Source organism: Excalfactoria chinensis, chromosome 1 (genome assembly GCF_039878825.1).
Source record: "Excalfactoria chinensis isolate bCotChi1 chromosome 1, bCotChi1.hap2, whole genome shotgun sequence".
Classification (NCBI taxonomy): domain Eukaryota; kingdom Metazoa; phylum Chordata; class Aves; order Galliformes; family Phasianidae; genus Excalfactoria; species Excalfactoria chinensis.
The window spans coordinates 137821177-137837572 of NC_092825.1; the positions used below are offsets into that span (position 1 = coordinate 137821177).

The 16396-nt window shown below is 36.2% G+C and overlaps 1 protein-coding gene across 2 annotated transcripts in view; it reads left to right on the top strand.

Moving 5' to 3' along the window:
* Nucleotides 1-16396, top strand: part of UGGT2 (UDP-glucose glycoprotein glucosyltransferase 2) — a 68271-nt gene that overhangs the window by 13600 nt on the left and 38275 nt on the right. For both annotated transcript variants that reach the window (XM_072361509.1, XM_072361510.1), the window contains exons 6-12: nt 2241-2337; nt 3478-3559; nt 6138-6238; nt 8051-8150; nt 10885-10945; nt 14426-14517; nt 15367-15517. In XM_072361509.1, coding sequence (XP_072217610.1) covers nt 2241-2337; nt 3478-3559; nt 6138-6238; nt 8051-8150; nt 10885-10945; nt 14426-14517; nt 15367-15517 — 684 coding nt within the window. The remainder of the gene's footprint in view (nt 1-2240; nt 2338-3477; nt 3560-6137; nt 6239-8050; nt 8151-10884; nt 10946-14425; nt 14518-15366; nt 15518-16396) is intronic.

Below are 16396 nucleotides of genomic sequence, written 5' to 3' on the forward strand. Positions count from 1 at the left end.
TTTTCTTGTTTTGTTGTTTTTTTTTTTTTATTAATAAACATGCTTTATACATTTGTTTTTGTATATGCCTGAATTATGTGTACTACACGTACAAGTTCTAATTTAGAGTCATACAATTGTAGTGACCAAGATTGGAAAAGACCTCTGAGATCACCCAGTCCAGCCATTCACCTACCACCAATATTGCCAGCTAAACCATGTCCTTCAGTACATCTGTATGTTTCTTGAGCACCTCCAGGGGCAGTGACTCCACCACCTCCATTCCAGCCCATTCCAGCACTTGGCTACTCTCTTGGAGAAGAGAGTATTTCCTAACATCCAAACTGAATCTCCCATTGTACAACTTGAGACAATTCCCTTTAGTCCTATTGCTAGTTACATGGGAGAAGAGAATGACCTCCAGCTCTCTACAACCTCCCTTTCAGATAGTTGCAGTTTGCTGTAGACATTTTCTGGATGGAATGGTAGATATTACAGCTGCAAAGCTGGGAAAGAAATGATAATATTATCAATCTTTTTCTCTAATCTCTTTCTGGTTATATTTCTGGGTTTTGTACATTGTATGAGGATCTTTGGTGAACCTTAGTGCAGAAGGCAGAACAAATGAGTTACAAGATTTAGTAAAATGGGAGCTAGAATAGAAAATCAAGCTGAAAAATGAAGTAATTACATATAATTTTATGATTTCACATGTTCATTATAGTACAGCAGCATGAGAGTCAATGACATTACTCAGTTTTGATGTTTGTATTCCTCAGCGTCAGTATTTTAAAAACAATGTTTCTGAATGTTTTCCCTATCTTACTCTTAACACAGTAACAAAACTAATACCACTACATGGAACTATACCATCTCCTTGTTTTGATTCTCAGAAGGTTTTTGCAATTTATATTCAAAGTACGGCTTTCAAATAGTGCAACTAATACAAAAATAATCTGAAGCACTGAGAGGTTGCTGCAATTTATGCCGGCCAGGCATTTCATGGAAATGAGATCTGTGGTTTGCAGATTACTTACAGAATTGTTTGCTCACAATAATGAAATAGAGAATTCGAGGAAGCCAAACTTAAATTCTAAGATGTATAGGACTGTAGTTTTCACTTAACTTTTGTTTCTTTAATGCACCTGCAGTACTCACAGTCTCCTTACTCTGACCTGTCTATGAAAGGTGGTCTCCCAAAATGCTTGTTGTCTTCTTTGCAGCACTTTCCCTCTCTGTAAGACTGCTCTTCCCGTTTCCTCCTTCCAACTTTGTGGTTTTGGTTCCCACTGAGGCTGGTTCATTTTTCATTAAATACCCAGAGAGGGGGTGTTAAAAGAAGAGAGACAGTCTTTCTGCTGTCTTTTATTATTATTATTATTGTTGTTGTTGTTGTTGTTGTTATTATTGTTGTTGTTATTGTTATTATTATTATTTGTTGGAACCACTGAAACTGTTTAGAGAATGCAGAGCTCTCTGCATTGAGATTCACTTAGAAGACCAGTAGAAAAGACCTCAGTCCTGTTGGAGCTTTGACTTGTGGGCTGGAGGAGGCTCGATACAAAATGTTTCATGGAAATCACAAAATAAAGCTGAAGGGTTTTTATGAAATTCCTATTGTGCATTTGCAAACCACCTTTTGGGAAGAGGATTTTCCTACATTTTGGGCGAATTAGGACGCTTCTTCAGAAGTAACTATGAGTAGTTACCCTGTTGAAGGTCAGACTTCCACTCCAAAGTTAGAAAGGCCCGTTCTTATTGATAACACTGGCAACAAGTTTTTGGCAGTAATACCTTGATACAGTTTCTTAACTCTTTTGTTTCAAAGGTATCAGCCTGTTGCAGAAGTAGAGAATTTCCTACTAACATTCTAAAGTCTGGCAAAATTACAGCAATTTGTGAATTGTTTAATGTATTAATTGTAAGGCATCAATGATTGTAGAGTGCTACCAGCTCTGCTTGTTTCAAGACTTCTAATAATGTGTGAAAGGATTACAACCTTTGACAGCCTTTCTGTGGTTGACAGGAGATAAAACGAGCCCTGATTTTCTGTTTCTGTTGTTCTCAATGCTATTAGTGTGCCTTGCATTATTTTTTTTATCTAGTGTTTTGTCCTTTGAATCATAAACTGAAAGGTGAATTTAAGTTACAATTGTCATAACATGTTAAAGTTATGGTATTACATATTGTTAATTTTCTGTGGAGATGTTTTTTTTTTTAAGCTATGTTTTATATTCTGATAAAATAATATCATCAAACAGAAACCACGCTCCAGAAAAATGTATTTATCTGGATATGGTGTAGAACTTGCAATAAAGAGCACGGAATACAAGGCAGTAGATGACACACAGGTTAAAGGTATGCTGTGTTTTGTTGGCTTTTGTTTGTTTTTTTCATTTATGGTATTCTATCAGAGATACTATTAAAATATGCTGCCGTTTGTGGCTATAAAGTCAGTAATCTTTTGAAGGTTGTACTTAATTTCTTTTTCATAGAATCACAGAATTGTTCAGGTTGGAAAAGACCATCAAGTCCAGCCACAATGTAAACATACTACCACACACAGTGAAGGCTCACACATTAAGAACTAAGGCATTAAAAGACATGGAAGCATTGTAGACAGCAGTGCTTAGGATACAGTTCATTTCTTAACCTACAGTTATTGTTATCTGTTGCTGTACTTCAAAGTATACCCCATTTGTTTTCTTTTCAATTGCTGCAAAACTGTTTAACCTTATTTTGTGTCTGTTGGTATCTCTGATGATGTGATTACTGCAGTGTTTTGGGTTTGATTATTTTTCCTAAACTAGTTCTGATTTTTTCTAATTTCTAAAATAATTTCTCATTCTTCTGGAGGAAGGCTGGGCCATAGAATGTAGTACCACTGTACGTTACTGTGTGTTGAAATGAGGCATGCACCAGTGAAAACTGTAGCTATAGCATTCTGACAAAGAGAAATTACTTTGTGTGGAGATCTGCAAGATTTAAAGAAACTTAGAGTTACCTCTATTTTGGCAAGACTATAGTTTGATAACCTTCGAGACACTTCAGAAATAGATTAACTGTTTTTTAAAGGAAACAAACTGTTCTCTGGCTTTAGTCCAGTGTTGGGGATTCAAGGACTCTAAAGTCAAGGATTTTTGGAAAAATCTTCTATTGGTTGGCAGATAGGAGTTGTACCTTTCCACTCAATCAAACTGAGGAATGGCTTCTATGGGAATTAAATGGTTTAATCATAGCAGTTTAATTTATGTTGAAATTCTAAACATTAGATGAATTAAATTTTAAAAAATAATTTGAATATTGGTACGTTCTGTAAAGTGATTCATTCTGGTGCAAAAAATATGAATGCAAAAATATAAATCTAATTGAAATTGCATCTGGGGGTGACAGCTTTCTGATTGCATGTTTCTGTTATCAATCTTATAATTAGCAAGAATTATATATCAGACTACTTCAGTAACTTTCTTGTTTTGTATTGCATGTGTGTATGTTCAGTAACAAATGAAACCAAAAAGGAAGAAGATGAGGAGGAGAAGGAAGAAGGTGATGTTCAAGGATTTCTCTTTGGCAAATTAAAGTGAGTTGTCATAAGTTATAATGAAACTCTTGCATTTGTTTCTGGAACACAAACCAAATATATACATATATATATTTATATATATATGTGTTTGTGTACATGTAGATATAGATATATAAGAAGGGAAATCTGTGTTGAAAATGCTTTTATGCTCCATGGCTGAGAATTCTGGTTAATTCATTTTTGTACGTCTTGTGAGTGTAAAGATGCAGTCATTGTTTAGTCTACTCATTTCAATTTATGGCTTTTAGCCTTCTAATTTTCTTCAAATGTATGCAATAAACTATTTTCAAAGGCAGAAATTCCCTCTGAGTTACAACACCTTAGATAGCGCTGTGAAAAAATTGGTGTGTTTTCAAAGTGGATGGTCATTAATCTCTTGGGCTTGAGGGGTGATATATTTGCTTGTTAATTCGTGTTCTGCACTTGCAGGAACTTTTGTTTCCAAGTTGCAGTCTGTTAGTCCAATTGATAGGTGAAATTGGATGCTACTCTCCTTTTGATATCTGTGGGTTACTTGTGGTCATTCATTGATTGATTTATTTCATGATTGCAAGCATCAAAAGTGCATCCCTTTTCCTGAGGCCGGATTGTGGGTTTTCTTTAGTGTCATTTTCTCTTATCTTTTAAAGCAAAAAGTAAAAGTGTAGATATTCTCACCAAACTGTATGGCTTCCCAGAGTTTTGATCCGCTGAATTCTTGAGAGCCCATCCCTTCTACAGTTTTTAAGATAAACACACTGAGATAGAAGTGCAAGCTTCCTTATCGCTTCTTCCATCTGTAGAGACCTTTTGCAGCAGGTTAAATCAGATACTTGTGGCATATTTTTATCTGAGCTATTTTCTTCCTGGATTGTGCTAGATTTAGCTATACTTAGGTTCTTCATGTTGCACTGTTGCCAGTTTGTGAAGCTGTCAGATAATTACTCAGAAACCAGTGTTTCTAGGATCTCATTTTTTCCCTTTTTCATACTGGAGATGAAAGAGATATGACAAGAATCTTTAGGTTGTCCTTTAGTTATAGCTATGCCAAAGCTTATTCTTTTCTTAGCTGTGAAACAATTGTTTTTCTAGGATGTTATAACTTCTGCTTATATCCAGAACTGCTTGGTTATGCAAAATATCATAATTCATTGCTATATGATAATACTTATCCAGAGAAGGACAGCTTTTTTTAAGTTGACTTTACGTGTGCCCAATTTTGTGTTCACTTTGATCTGTGGTATAAATGATCAACAGAACCAAAGTAGAAAGTATATTATATGTAATATCATAGAATCATAGAATGACCAAGGCTGAAAAAGACCTTCAAGATCATCCAGTCCAACTGTCCACTTATCACCAATATTTCCCTGCTAAACCATGTCGCTCAGTACAACATCTAGATGTTTCTTGAATCCCTCCAGGATTGGTGACTCCACCACCTCCCTGGGAAACCCATTCCAGGGCCTCATCTCTCTTTCAGAGAAGTTTTTCCTAATGTCCAACTTGAATGTCTCATGGTGTGACTTGAGGTCATTCCCTCTAGTCCAAAGGCTAGTTAAATGGGAGAAGAGGCCAATCCCCCACCTCACAGCAACCTCTCTTCAGAAAATTGTAGAGAGCAGAAAGGTCACCCCTGAGCCTCCTCTTCTCCAGACTAAACAATCTCAGCTCTCTCATCTGCTCCTCATAAAACCTGTGCTCCAGACCCCTCAGAGCTTCATTGCCCTTCTCTAGACAAGTTCCAGGGCCTAAATGTCTTTCTTGTAGTGAGGGGCCCAAAACTCAACACAGTACTTGAGGTTTGTCCTCACCAGTGCTGCGCACAGGAGGATGATGACCTCTCTGCTCCTGCTGGTAACACTATTTCTGATACAAGCCAGGATGCCGCTGACCTTCTTGGCCTCCTGGGCACAGTGCTGACTCATGTTTAGGCAAGTAGGGATCAATACCCCTCAGTCCATTTCTTCTGCACAGTCTTCCAGCCACTCTGCCCCAAGCCTGTAACATTATCTGGGGTTGTGTCCAAAGTACAAGACCTGGCACTTGGTCTTGTTGAACTTCATCCCGTTGGTCTCAGTCCAGCTATCCATCCTGTTCAGATCCTCTATAGGCAGATTGACACTTCTCAAATTGGTGTCATCTGCAAACTTTCTGAGGGTGCACTCAATGCCCTCATCCGGATCATCAGTAAAGTTATTGAACAGGAAAGACCCCAAGACTAATCCTGTGGATCACCACTCGTGACTGATCAGCAGCTGGATTTATCTGCATTCACCAGATAGCCAAGCTTTTGGGCAACTGTGCTTGTTTTCAGGTCTGACTAGTGACTTGTGTGCTTGATTTTGGCAGTGATGTTAATTTATTAAAGACATTCTTGTTCCTGGCATTCTCATTCCCTACAGCCACTAGCTTGCTTATGTATTTCATGGTAATACAATAAGTTGTGTGTTACTGCACGGTTCTGGTTGATTTTAGAGTTAATATACCATTAGACATGTGTTATGTAGTTAACTGTAAAGTTTCATGCAGTAGATAGATCAGATGTTGATGGATATCATTAATTTTATCTTCATTTTAAAATGTTTTGGTGTAGACAATTGCATCCTGACCTGAAAAATAATCTGAAAGAGTTTAAGAAACATCTAATTGAAACTACAAACAGCACAGAACCATTAAAGGTTTGGGAATTACAAGGTATGTAGCAGAGTTTTCTATACTAGCACAATGCTGTCCATTTTCCTTTGTTATGTTTATGTGCCAGTATTCTAATAAAAATGTTTGAAAAGAAGCATATAGTTTCATTAAAAACAGCACTACATTAGGTATTTTAAAAGAACACGTCACTTCTTGTGCTAGCATTATGTGATAGAAATTGGAGGAACACTGAGTTCATTTTATGTGATGGAGAACCATAACTAGATGTATTGATTTTAAACACAGAAATGAAATTGCAGTTTTCTGCCGGATGTGTTATCTCAAATGTTAAATTTAGTTTCAGCTTTGATCTCTTTAGTGTCTACCTTTAAAACCAAGTATGAGGTCTCTATTTAGTGTCTGTCTTTTCTATGGTGATGCTGTATAAACAGAAATGAAATCAGTGCTGCGATCCAGCCAGCCAGCTCATACAGGTGTTGAAATTATTCAAGCCGGGAAACTGTTTGTTCAGTGCCAGAAAAATTGGTACTGACTTGTGATGAGGACATTCAGGACCTTTTCAGTTGAGGTCTTCATCTCTTTCTTTGTATAATGCGTTGATATTTTTCACCCTGACATGATTGTTATCTCTAGTTCATTCTCAGTAGCTAATGATACTAGCTGTGTTAGTGGCTCAGCTACTCTCTGGTTTCTTTGATTTAGCCTCCAAGTAAGAATTTAACCAAATTTAACCAAAACTCCACAGCTGTCAGGCAAGTTTCCATTAATAAGCGACCCTAAGAACCATTCAAGAATCCGATTTAAGATCTGTATGTTTTAGATGAGTAATTAGATTGGCTATTCATAGTGAAAAACGATGCACAGAGTATCAGTGTGATATTCCCTTTAATAACTCATTCTTTTATCTGTGTGAGCACCCTCTTGATCTCTAGTGCTTCATTAGCTTTCAAAGCATACTTTGAGATCTAATTTAAGCTCCGATTCATCTTTTCCCCAAGGTGCCCTACACTGCTCTCTCATCTGTGTTGAGTGACAAAACAGGGAGGTCTTTAAATACAAGTCCCTGACAAGAGAAAACCAAGAAAGTATAAAGACATGCCTGCTTTCCTCAAGGGGATCTGAATATTTGTGCTCTAAGCTGTTCAACATTAGATGGAAAAGATTAGTAATTTTGAAGGATTATGCAAGGCTTTAAGTACACATCCCCAGTGCGCAGCAGATGGGGCATCACTACCTGTAGTAGCAATAACAACTCGGTATTGCTCCACTTGGTCACAGCTCATGTGGCTGTTGAAAGCAATCTGAAATGTTTTTGAAAACAGTGATCTTGTTATTGGAAGTATTGTTATAAAATTAAGAAATTTCTAGCTAATTGTCCACCTCTCAAACTCACCTTCTCATCCCACTCAGGTGTAGCTTATATCAGGCTAACTTAGAATGCAGTCAGAATCAATTCTGACTTCTTAGACTTACTGCATCAGTTCCCTGAAAACCCTGTGAAGCCCTGGAGTTACAAAAATCTTTCTCTTAGCTGCATTGGGTTGATCCATATCTACATTTGAACATGATACATTTATAGTACTGATGTAATACCATGGGTTGTCTGCTGTCTTATTTCAGTATGTTTTTGTAAAACTTGGAAATTGCATTTATACTTTGCTCATGATGCCCAAACAGGAGTTGTTTGGGAAGCCCTGATTTTGGTACTTTCAGCTTCTTAAATGCCTGTCTTTTTAATTTCTGTAATCTTGTAAAAAGTCTTAATTGAAACATTAGAAAAAAGAAAGTGTGTCTATGGGAAGGTTTTCTGGTTGTAGGCAGTACTGATATTACCAGTGATCTTTTTCCCAGATCTTAGCTTTCAAGCAGCTGCTCGAATTATGTCTGCCCCTGCTTATGATGCCTTAAAGGTGATGAAAGACATAGCTCAGAACTTCCCATTAAGAGCCAGGTATGATACTTCAGCTTGTTTTTCAAATACTGTTTTTATGTTTGTTTTTTGAATATAATAACAGTAATTCCAATTTATACCCACATTCTGCAGTCAGGTATTCATGTTTTACAGCTTGCTAGATGCATTCCAGACAGTTTCATTGAGTAGATAATAACTCCTGGGAGAGTTCATGATTGGTCTCTTAAATGTTTTCCATCTACTGCATGAGATATCCTGTAGGCACCCTAATCCTTCATGCACTCATGGTTGAAGGCCTAGTTCTTGCCTTACTGGAATTACATTTTCACAGGTGCAAATTCTGTTTAATTAATAGCAGATCTACTTGCACTAAGAGTAGGCAAAATTGTGTTCACTTCATAGTTAGACCCACACTAAGTACAGCATTGTTAATTAGGTGTGATCCTGACTTCTGTGTGTTAGAGATCTGTCTTCAATTACAGATTAGTCAACAGAGGACCATCAAGGTAAATAGATTGATAATAATTTCCTCTGTACTAATATTAAAGATTACCCTTCCAGCAAGACAGTTGTACTGCAAATGAGAAATGTTTTTCTCTACATTTAATAAGTTCTTCGCGTAATTGTATCAGCACTGTTTGCTTGAAGGACTGAATTAAAGATGATGCTAAATATGGTTTTTAACTCAGCGTGCTTTCACGTTTTATGACTCTTGTTTAACTGTCGTGTAATGTTTCAATGTCATCTCTGATTTTCTGTTAGCAAAAATCTACACTATAATGGAAGTAAAATAAGTTTTTAAATGCCTGAAACATAATTATTGCAAAATGGCAAGGTAAGAGTTCACACTTAGATTAGCAACTAGAAAATGCAGCTTTTCATTACAAAGGAGTGGAAATGTACATAATGTTGAACTGCAAGGTCAGTTCTATTCTTTGAAGTGCTGGAGAGAAGACAGTTTGAAGTGGTCTAGATGGCATTCAGGTCACTGATTTCAAAAGCCATAAACTGTTATATCCCACTCCAACTCCCAGTGTCTGTTTGTGGCACTGCAGAACAATTTATCTACTCTTCAACCATTTTATTCCTGTTTTTCTGGGGAAAGGTGTAAGACTTAAACCTACTAAAAGGGGAGTTGCAGTTCCTGCCCTGTATAATTTACTGTTTGCTTTAATGTGAAATTTTACAAATATTTAAATAATTTTAAAAGTTAGTAGGTCTCTGTTGACGACAATCTTAAATCGGAGGGGTACTATCTAAAAAGAGTGCCTAAAAATTACTTTACTTTCCACATAGATTAGGTATGAAATTGGCCATTCTTTCATTATGCTAATTTTGGTTTGAAAATGGTGTATAAAAATTTTAGAACTATAGTTATGAAAATAAAAGTTCAATATTACATGTTCCTTAAAAATTGAAGGATTCTCTAGGTCATAAAAATTAATCTGCCATCCCTTGGAAGTTTCTTCCACTTTCTATTTTATAACCTGCATTTCTGTGTCAGCTGAAATGGGTTTTACAAAATATCATCATATGTGAGTGGTCTAACAATTGATACATTTCATGTTGTTGTTTTGATAACATGTTGTTGATTTCCTGTTGTTGTTTTGATTCGTTATTTATCATCATAGTATCATAGTATTGTGCGAGTTGGAAGGGACCTTAGAGATCATCGAGTCCAACTCCCGGGATTCGAGCCCTCTGTGTAGCAGAGCGGCACTTCTACCCCCTGCTCCACAGGGGGGATTCGAACCCGGGCCCCCTGGTGTTGCAGACGGGAATTCTACCGCTGCGCCACCGGGGCACACATTTATGTCCCAAAAATATCTGTTATTCCAGAATACGGTAACAGAAATTTAAGTACTCTTAGGTTTCTTCCTATATTCATAAGCAATAATCACAAGCAAGGAGTCATTAATCTCACTGTCCACTGACTACTGATACTGATGTATTAGATGAGTTTTGACTGTTGTGTAGCACTGTCTTTGATAGCACAGTTTGAGTTACACCTTTCCTATTTTGGCCAATTTTAAGATAACTATGGGCTTATATATATACAGTTCCTTCTTGACCCTCTACTGCTTTTTCATCTCATGTTCCAGAAGGGATTTGTGGTAACCAATAAAAAGAACGTACCAGAATATTTACAGGTGATCGGGGGAAAAGGAATTTACATAGAGAAGGCTAAACTGTGATGAGTTCTGTAATACTTGCAAACAAAACGTGGAAATCGCACTGTTTGCTCTTAACAAGTCTCTTTGATCACTTGAATTTTTGTTTGAAGTAAACACTGATCTTAAGTGTTATTCCTGATATACTGTAAAGAGTATATAGAATTTGTTAACAAGATTTATTTTTGGTTTTTGGGGAGAGTGGAAGTGAGGGTTTATATCATTAAAATAATTGTTCTAGTACAGTGAGTATTGAAGTTGACTTAATTCTTAATTCTTAATTCTGTTTAGTTACCCTTCAGATTTAGAATTACTTCATTTTTCTTTAAGCCCCATCCAGATTGCCAGACTGAGAGTTGTATAAAAAAAAGTAGTAATATTACCTCAACAAAACAGCATAAATTTGAAACTTAGGTTAGCTAGAGTAACACAGGAGAAGATATTTGTTTTCAAAATAAAACATAAGACTATGCATTGAGACATTTTGTCTCAATTATAGCATTTTTCAAGTCAGTACATTAAATATGATATTAAAACAATTTTGCATTAATGTAGTTCTAAAAATAAAATGTTTGAGTGTTGCTGGTATTTTATTTTTACAGATCATTGACCAGAGTGCCTGTCAACAAGCAAATGAGAAATGAAATAGAAGAAAATCAGAAGGTTTGCTTTTATTTCTTCTAGTACCCATTTGAGTTACTATCGCATTACTGCATTTGGACATTTGTATGAGTGCAGCAAATTTCACATGGTTTCTTTCAGAGCAGAAAAGTTACCATCATTTACTACATAAGTAATATTGAAATTCTGAATTCATTTTTATTTTTCTTTCAGCTGCTCTTGGTACTTTTGCCTTTCCCACTTTTTGCTTTGCAGAATTAAGCAAGGACAAACAATGTTTTATGGAGCGCTGTGTTCAGTCTTTCATTGTATGCTATGATGTTAATCTTCTCTAGCACTTGGTGTTGAATCTAGGTCTGCCATTCACGTTACAGCCAGGACATGCCAGTTCTGAGCTTCCCACATTCCTGGGCTCATGTATACAACTCTTCTGCAGGGTATATTGAACATCATCTGTGATAAATAGTGGATTTATTTTCATCCTTGCTGCACTGCGTCTTTTGTTTGTTGTAGCGCACAAAGAGTCATTTATGTGTTTTGACTGATCTGAGGTCAATGCTAAGGCGCTACTTTGCTTTTTCTGTCTCAGTATGGAGTTTGGATTTGTTGTTCCAAATTCAGTATTGGGCAATAGCCATCATGCGTTTAGATTTGGTCTCATGAACTGACAGGTCATCATTCTTTTGTTTTTAAAGAATCTTGTAAAGACCTGCTTGTTTTTGTATCATTAGGCCATGTAAAGGTCGTCCTTGACTGGATGGCATATCCATGTACTTAATCTTTCTTTAGTATTTATTACCCAGTTTTTAGTTGACATTGCTATTGACTTGACAAGTTGTTAAGCCTTGCGTGCTCAAGTAGCAGACATTTCTACAAGTGGCTGTTTCCTGTCAAAGAGGTGGTGAACAAACCCTGTAACTAGTTTTGAACAGTCTGATTTCTCATTATGGGCCAGTTAAGTTCTGAGTAGAGAACATTCTGCTGATTTTCAGGCTGTGACTTTTGTTGGTCAGAACGTGTGTTTTTGTATGACATTAAAACTCACCAGCCAGTACAATGATGAAGTTTATTTCTTATTTAAGGCACTCAGGAACTTTTTTAGCTTCTTCTTTTGCAACTTTTTCACCTTCTTGGGCCCTTCACCTTTCTTGTGCTCAAGGTGCTTTTTTGATTCTTGGATAGATGATGCATTTCAGTGTTTTCTCAACAACTTCTTAAGGAAGAACTACTTCTCTACCCCAAAAATGCAGAAAAATTAAGCATACATCAGGAATTAAAATGGATATTACTACTGAATATGAGGAGTAGGCAAGTAACTAAGATTTGATTTGGAAAGTAGATAACTAAACTTAGACACATCTATATCAGTATCTAAACTCATTTTATAACAGTGAAGGTCAGTGCACATGAAAAACAATTCAGCTCACTCAGCGGTTGTTTTGTGGGTGTGACTGAGTTGCCTACACTTGGATTTCTGATGTCATTTGAGATGCCACAAGGCATCTGAGGTAGCCACACAGGTCTGGTGATCATGATATGGGGACCTTTCTCCATGACCTGTACTTTCCAGAATAAAAGTTTCATCTTGTAGTGTCTCAAGTGACATTGGAAATCTTTGTAGTTCGTTATGTGAATCACTTTTATGATTCCATAGACTGAATTGAATACATTAACTGTAGCAGAGTCTTAGGCACTTAAGTTTATGTTTCGTATTACATCCTACTTGAGACTACAGGTCTTTACACAGCTAAAAACTAAAATATGTTGAATAAAAGTAGGGAAACTTCCTGAACACTGCACAATAAATTGGCATGTGCATTCTTGAACTGTAGTACATCCATCTAGCAGCAGGAGAGATATGATCTCCTGCTGTGAGTAGCTGAATGATTCCCTCTCAAGATAATGAAAGTTGAATAGTAAATGTAACGGGAGAAAATAAAGGTATTAAAGTTGAAAGGCATATGATGATTTAGATGTAATTAGTTGATATCTAACTAAGAAATAGACAAAGAACTGATATATGTACATAAATAAAAAAGAATGTCCAATTAAACAAAACTTCCAGTGCAATAATTTGCTGACAGTTTAGCAAGAAAATAGTATGTGGGTATTATTGGCATTAACTTCTAGTCCTGGATGCCTAAATACTCCATCCATCAATGTTTGCTAAGGCAGATGGATGAACTGAACAATCAAGTGCCTAGCATCAAAATTATGTAACATGTCTCAGCTCTGATTCATCTCAGTTCTCTTGCAGTGATACTGAAGGATTTGAAAACCTTTTGGAGTCCCATTTCAATATCTAGTGGTTGATACTTCTTTTTTTTTTTGCATTCATTTTGCTAAGTTAATGTTTACATGACTAAATCAGCCAGTTGCGGTCTTATTGATATCTCTGTTAATCATAGAATCATTAAGATAGGGAAAGACCTCCACAGTTATTTAGTCCAACTGTCTACCTACCACCAATATTTCGTCACGAAACCATGTTACTTAGTACGACATCTAAACATTCCTTGAACACATCAACCGCCTCCCTGGGAAGCCCATTCCAGTGCCTAACCACTCTTTGGAAGGATAATTGTTTCCAAATGTCCAACCTGAACATCTCTTGGTCCTGTTTGAGGCTATTCCCTCTCATCCTATCTCTGTTACCTGGGAGAAGAGGCCAGTCCCCAGCTCACCACAACCTCCCTTCAGCCGTAGAGAGCTGTGAGGTCTCTGTTGGGAATTAAGACAGATGTGGAAATCTGACAGCTCCTCATGGTGTGAGTTGAAATGAACTGCTGTTGTTGTTCCTGTTACTTGGTATGGCCACTGTTGTTGGTTTGAACAGCATGGTGCCTCACTGCTTTATGGGAAAAAAAAATTATAAGGCAGTCCGTACTAAAACTTCCTTCTTCATTTGTTTGTTTAATTATTGCAGTACTTTTTCTTCTTTGGATAGCAAGGATATGCTGTCTGTTTCTCATCTTTGTTCTTTTTCAAGGTCCCTTTAATAAATGAGATTGTATGTTTCTAGTCTGTTATCTTCCCTCAAGTTGCTACTGCCCATTTTTTGAATACTGGAAGATTTTGAGAAAGCTGGTTTCTAGTAGAGGACTGAAGGCCACATAAAGGGTCTCCATTTGGAAGTTAATGGATTTTAGGAAGAATATTCTTGGGGTAATTTTTCAAAGAAATTTGATCCATATTTTTGTATTTGTGTATATTTTCACTTTTTGTCAGTAGACACTGAGAATGTGTACGAGTAGGAGCACTGTAGGTTGTCGTTGGGAGCATATTCATTAGTATTTCCCAAAGGACTGGAAGTGTAGAGGTATGCTTTCAGTATTTTTACTAATAACATTCAGATAGAAGAAGTTACCGTGCTGAAGAGATTTGATGTGTCAGTTTTGTAGGATGACTTATAGTAATCTTGTTACATACACATATGTAGTCTTGTTAGTTGTACATATGTCTGTGTCTGTGTGTTGGTGTTTACATATACCTAAATAACCAGCAGTACTTTTCATTTTTAAGCACCTTCATGAAACACTTGGAATCCAACCTGGTGAAGCACGTTTATTTCTAAACGGCCTTCATATTGACCTGGATTTTCATGATCCATTTAGGTAAGAGGGTATGTATGCTTTGAAGGTCCCAGAATTACAAAGAATACTGGAGTTGTGCTCATGGTGATAAATAAGCTAACCTGTTGCTCTTTCAGAGCCAGGAAGTAATCCAGAAGAGAGTTTTGCTTTATATACAAACACTATGGAAGGAACTGAAGGCAGTATTTTTTCTAGGAATGTGTATTCTCTAACTTACGTATGTAATTCCATGTCTTCCCACATACTATTAATTTGGAAGAGGAAGGAATTTAACATGTATCATACAAAGATGGGGGAAGAATACTTCTGAATAAACAAATTAAGTGCTATCTCATCTTCATTTCATAAGATTCAGGAAAAAAAAAATAAAAATGAAGCATTACATTAAGCTGGATTATTTCAGGCATGTTAGTGAGTCTGTGCCTGGTAATTTTTTTCCAGTGAATTCTGTTATTATATCTGATTATATCTGATACAGTTTTTGTCTTCAAAAATCTTTTTACCATTTTTATAAGTAAAGTATAATTTTATTTCTTACGATTTGCCGTTTTCTATCCAAGCACTCTTAAAAATTGTGGACATTTTCTATGTTTTGTCTTCTTAAAGACAGAGGAAGTTCCTTCATGTAAAATAAATGTGAATAAACAAGAGTCATATGATCTGTTATAATTCTGTTTCGAAATATGCTGAAGATACGTATGTGCAATGTTATGAGTAAGCTTTGGTTTTGACAGTGACAATAGGAGAACATAAGTATTATTTGTAATGCTAAAAGTAAGCCTTGGCTTAACAGTCTGTGAAATATTTTTCCTTTTTATGCTTTGAAAATATTTCTTTATAGTCATTATGCATTTTGTTCTCCTGAAAAAGTATCTTAGAGACTCTTAAAGTGGAAGGGAAAGTAATGCATGGCCTTCATGAACTCGGAATCCAAGAGGAAATCCTGAGTAAGTTTATGAGATTGCAAATACATCCGTCAGATAACAGCTATGCTCTAGATATTCGTCACTCTTCAATAATGGTGAGTATTTAAAGATTTGTTTATTCAAATGGTACATATATTTGTCTAACCCTGTCTATGAAAAGTCTTGGGTTTTGGGGTTTTCTTTTAAAATACTGTGCATAAAAACGTATTTTTGCGGGTGGAATTCCTTCAGTGTAGTTCAGAGTTAATTTTCTCTTGTGTATGCCTTGTTAACATTGGAAGATGTAGGATGTTTAAAAGAAAGGAAGACTGCATTGAAGAGTACTTGCAAATCACAGTAGAATTTGGCTTTGAGGCAATTGGTCTTGTATTATGGAAGACCGCGAAGTGTACTTTACAAATAGGAGAAGTGAACTGTGGAGAACGCAGAGGTGCTCACAGTTGTCCAATGTCCAACTTCTCAATGTTTATCAAAGTTCTTAGTTTACATGCACATGGAAAGTCACTAAAATATTCATTTTCTTCTGTATCTCTCTTTTATTTGCCAGTTAGAGATCATTTGCACATAAAACAGTGTAAGAACAGTACACAGTTATTAATAATAATGTGAAAGTGAAAGGAAAAGGGGAAACCGTATTTTTAGAGACATAAATTCAGACTGTGATTGACAATCTATTAATTACTCAGTTATTCTGATATATGGTAAGCACTAGAGCTGGTGATAGATAAATATTGTACGTTTTTCAGTATGATTATGTTCTGATACACACATTTGCCTGATTAGCTGTTACGACCTTTGTGTTGCAAAAGTAGTTTCCACACTTGAAATAATGTCTTTATTTGCATTTTGATAGAGAACACAGGGGATCTTTTTTCCTCTTTCTTTCAAAATTAGTTTTATAACATACTGAGAGTAAAAGGAAAAACAAAAACAAAATGAAACAAAAACGAAGTGTTATTGAAAATAAAAGATCT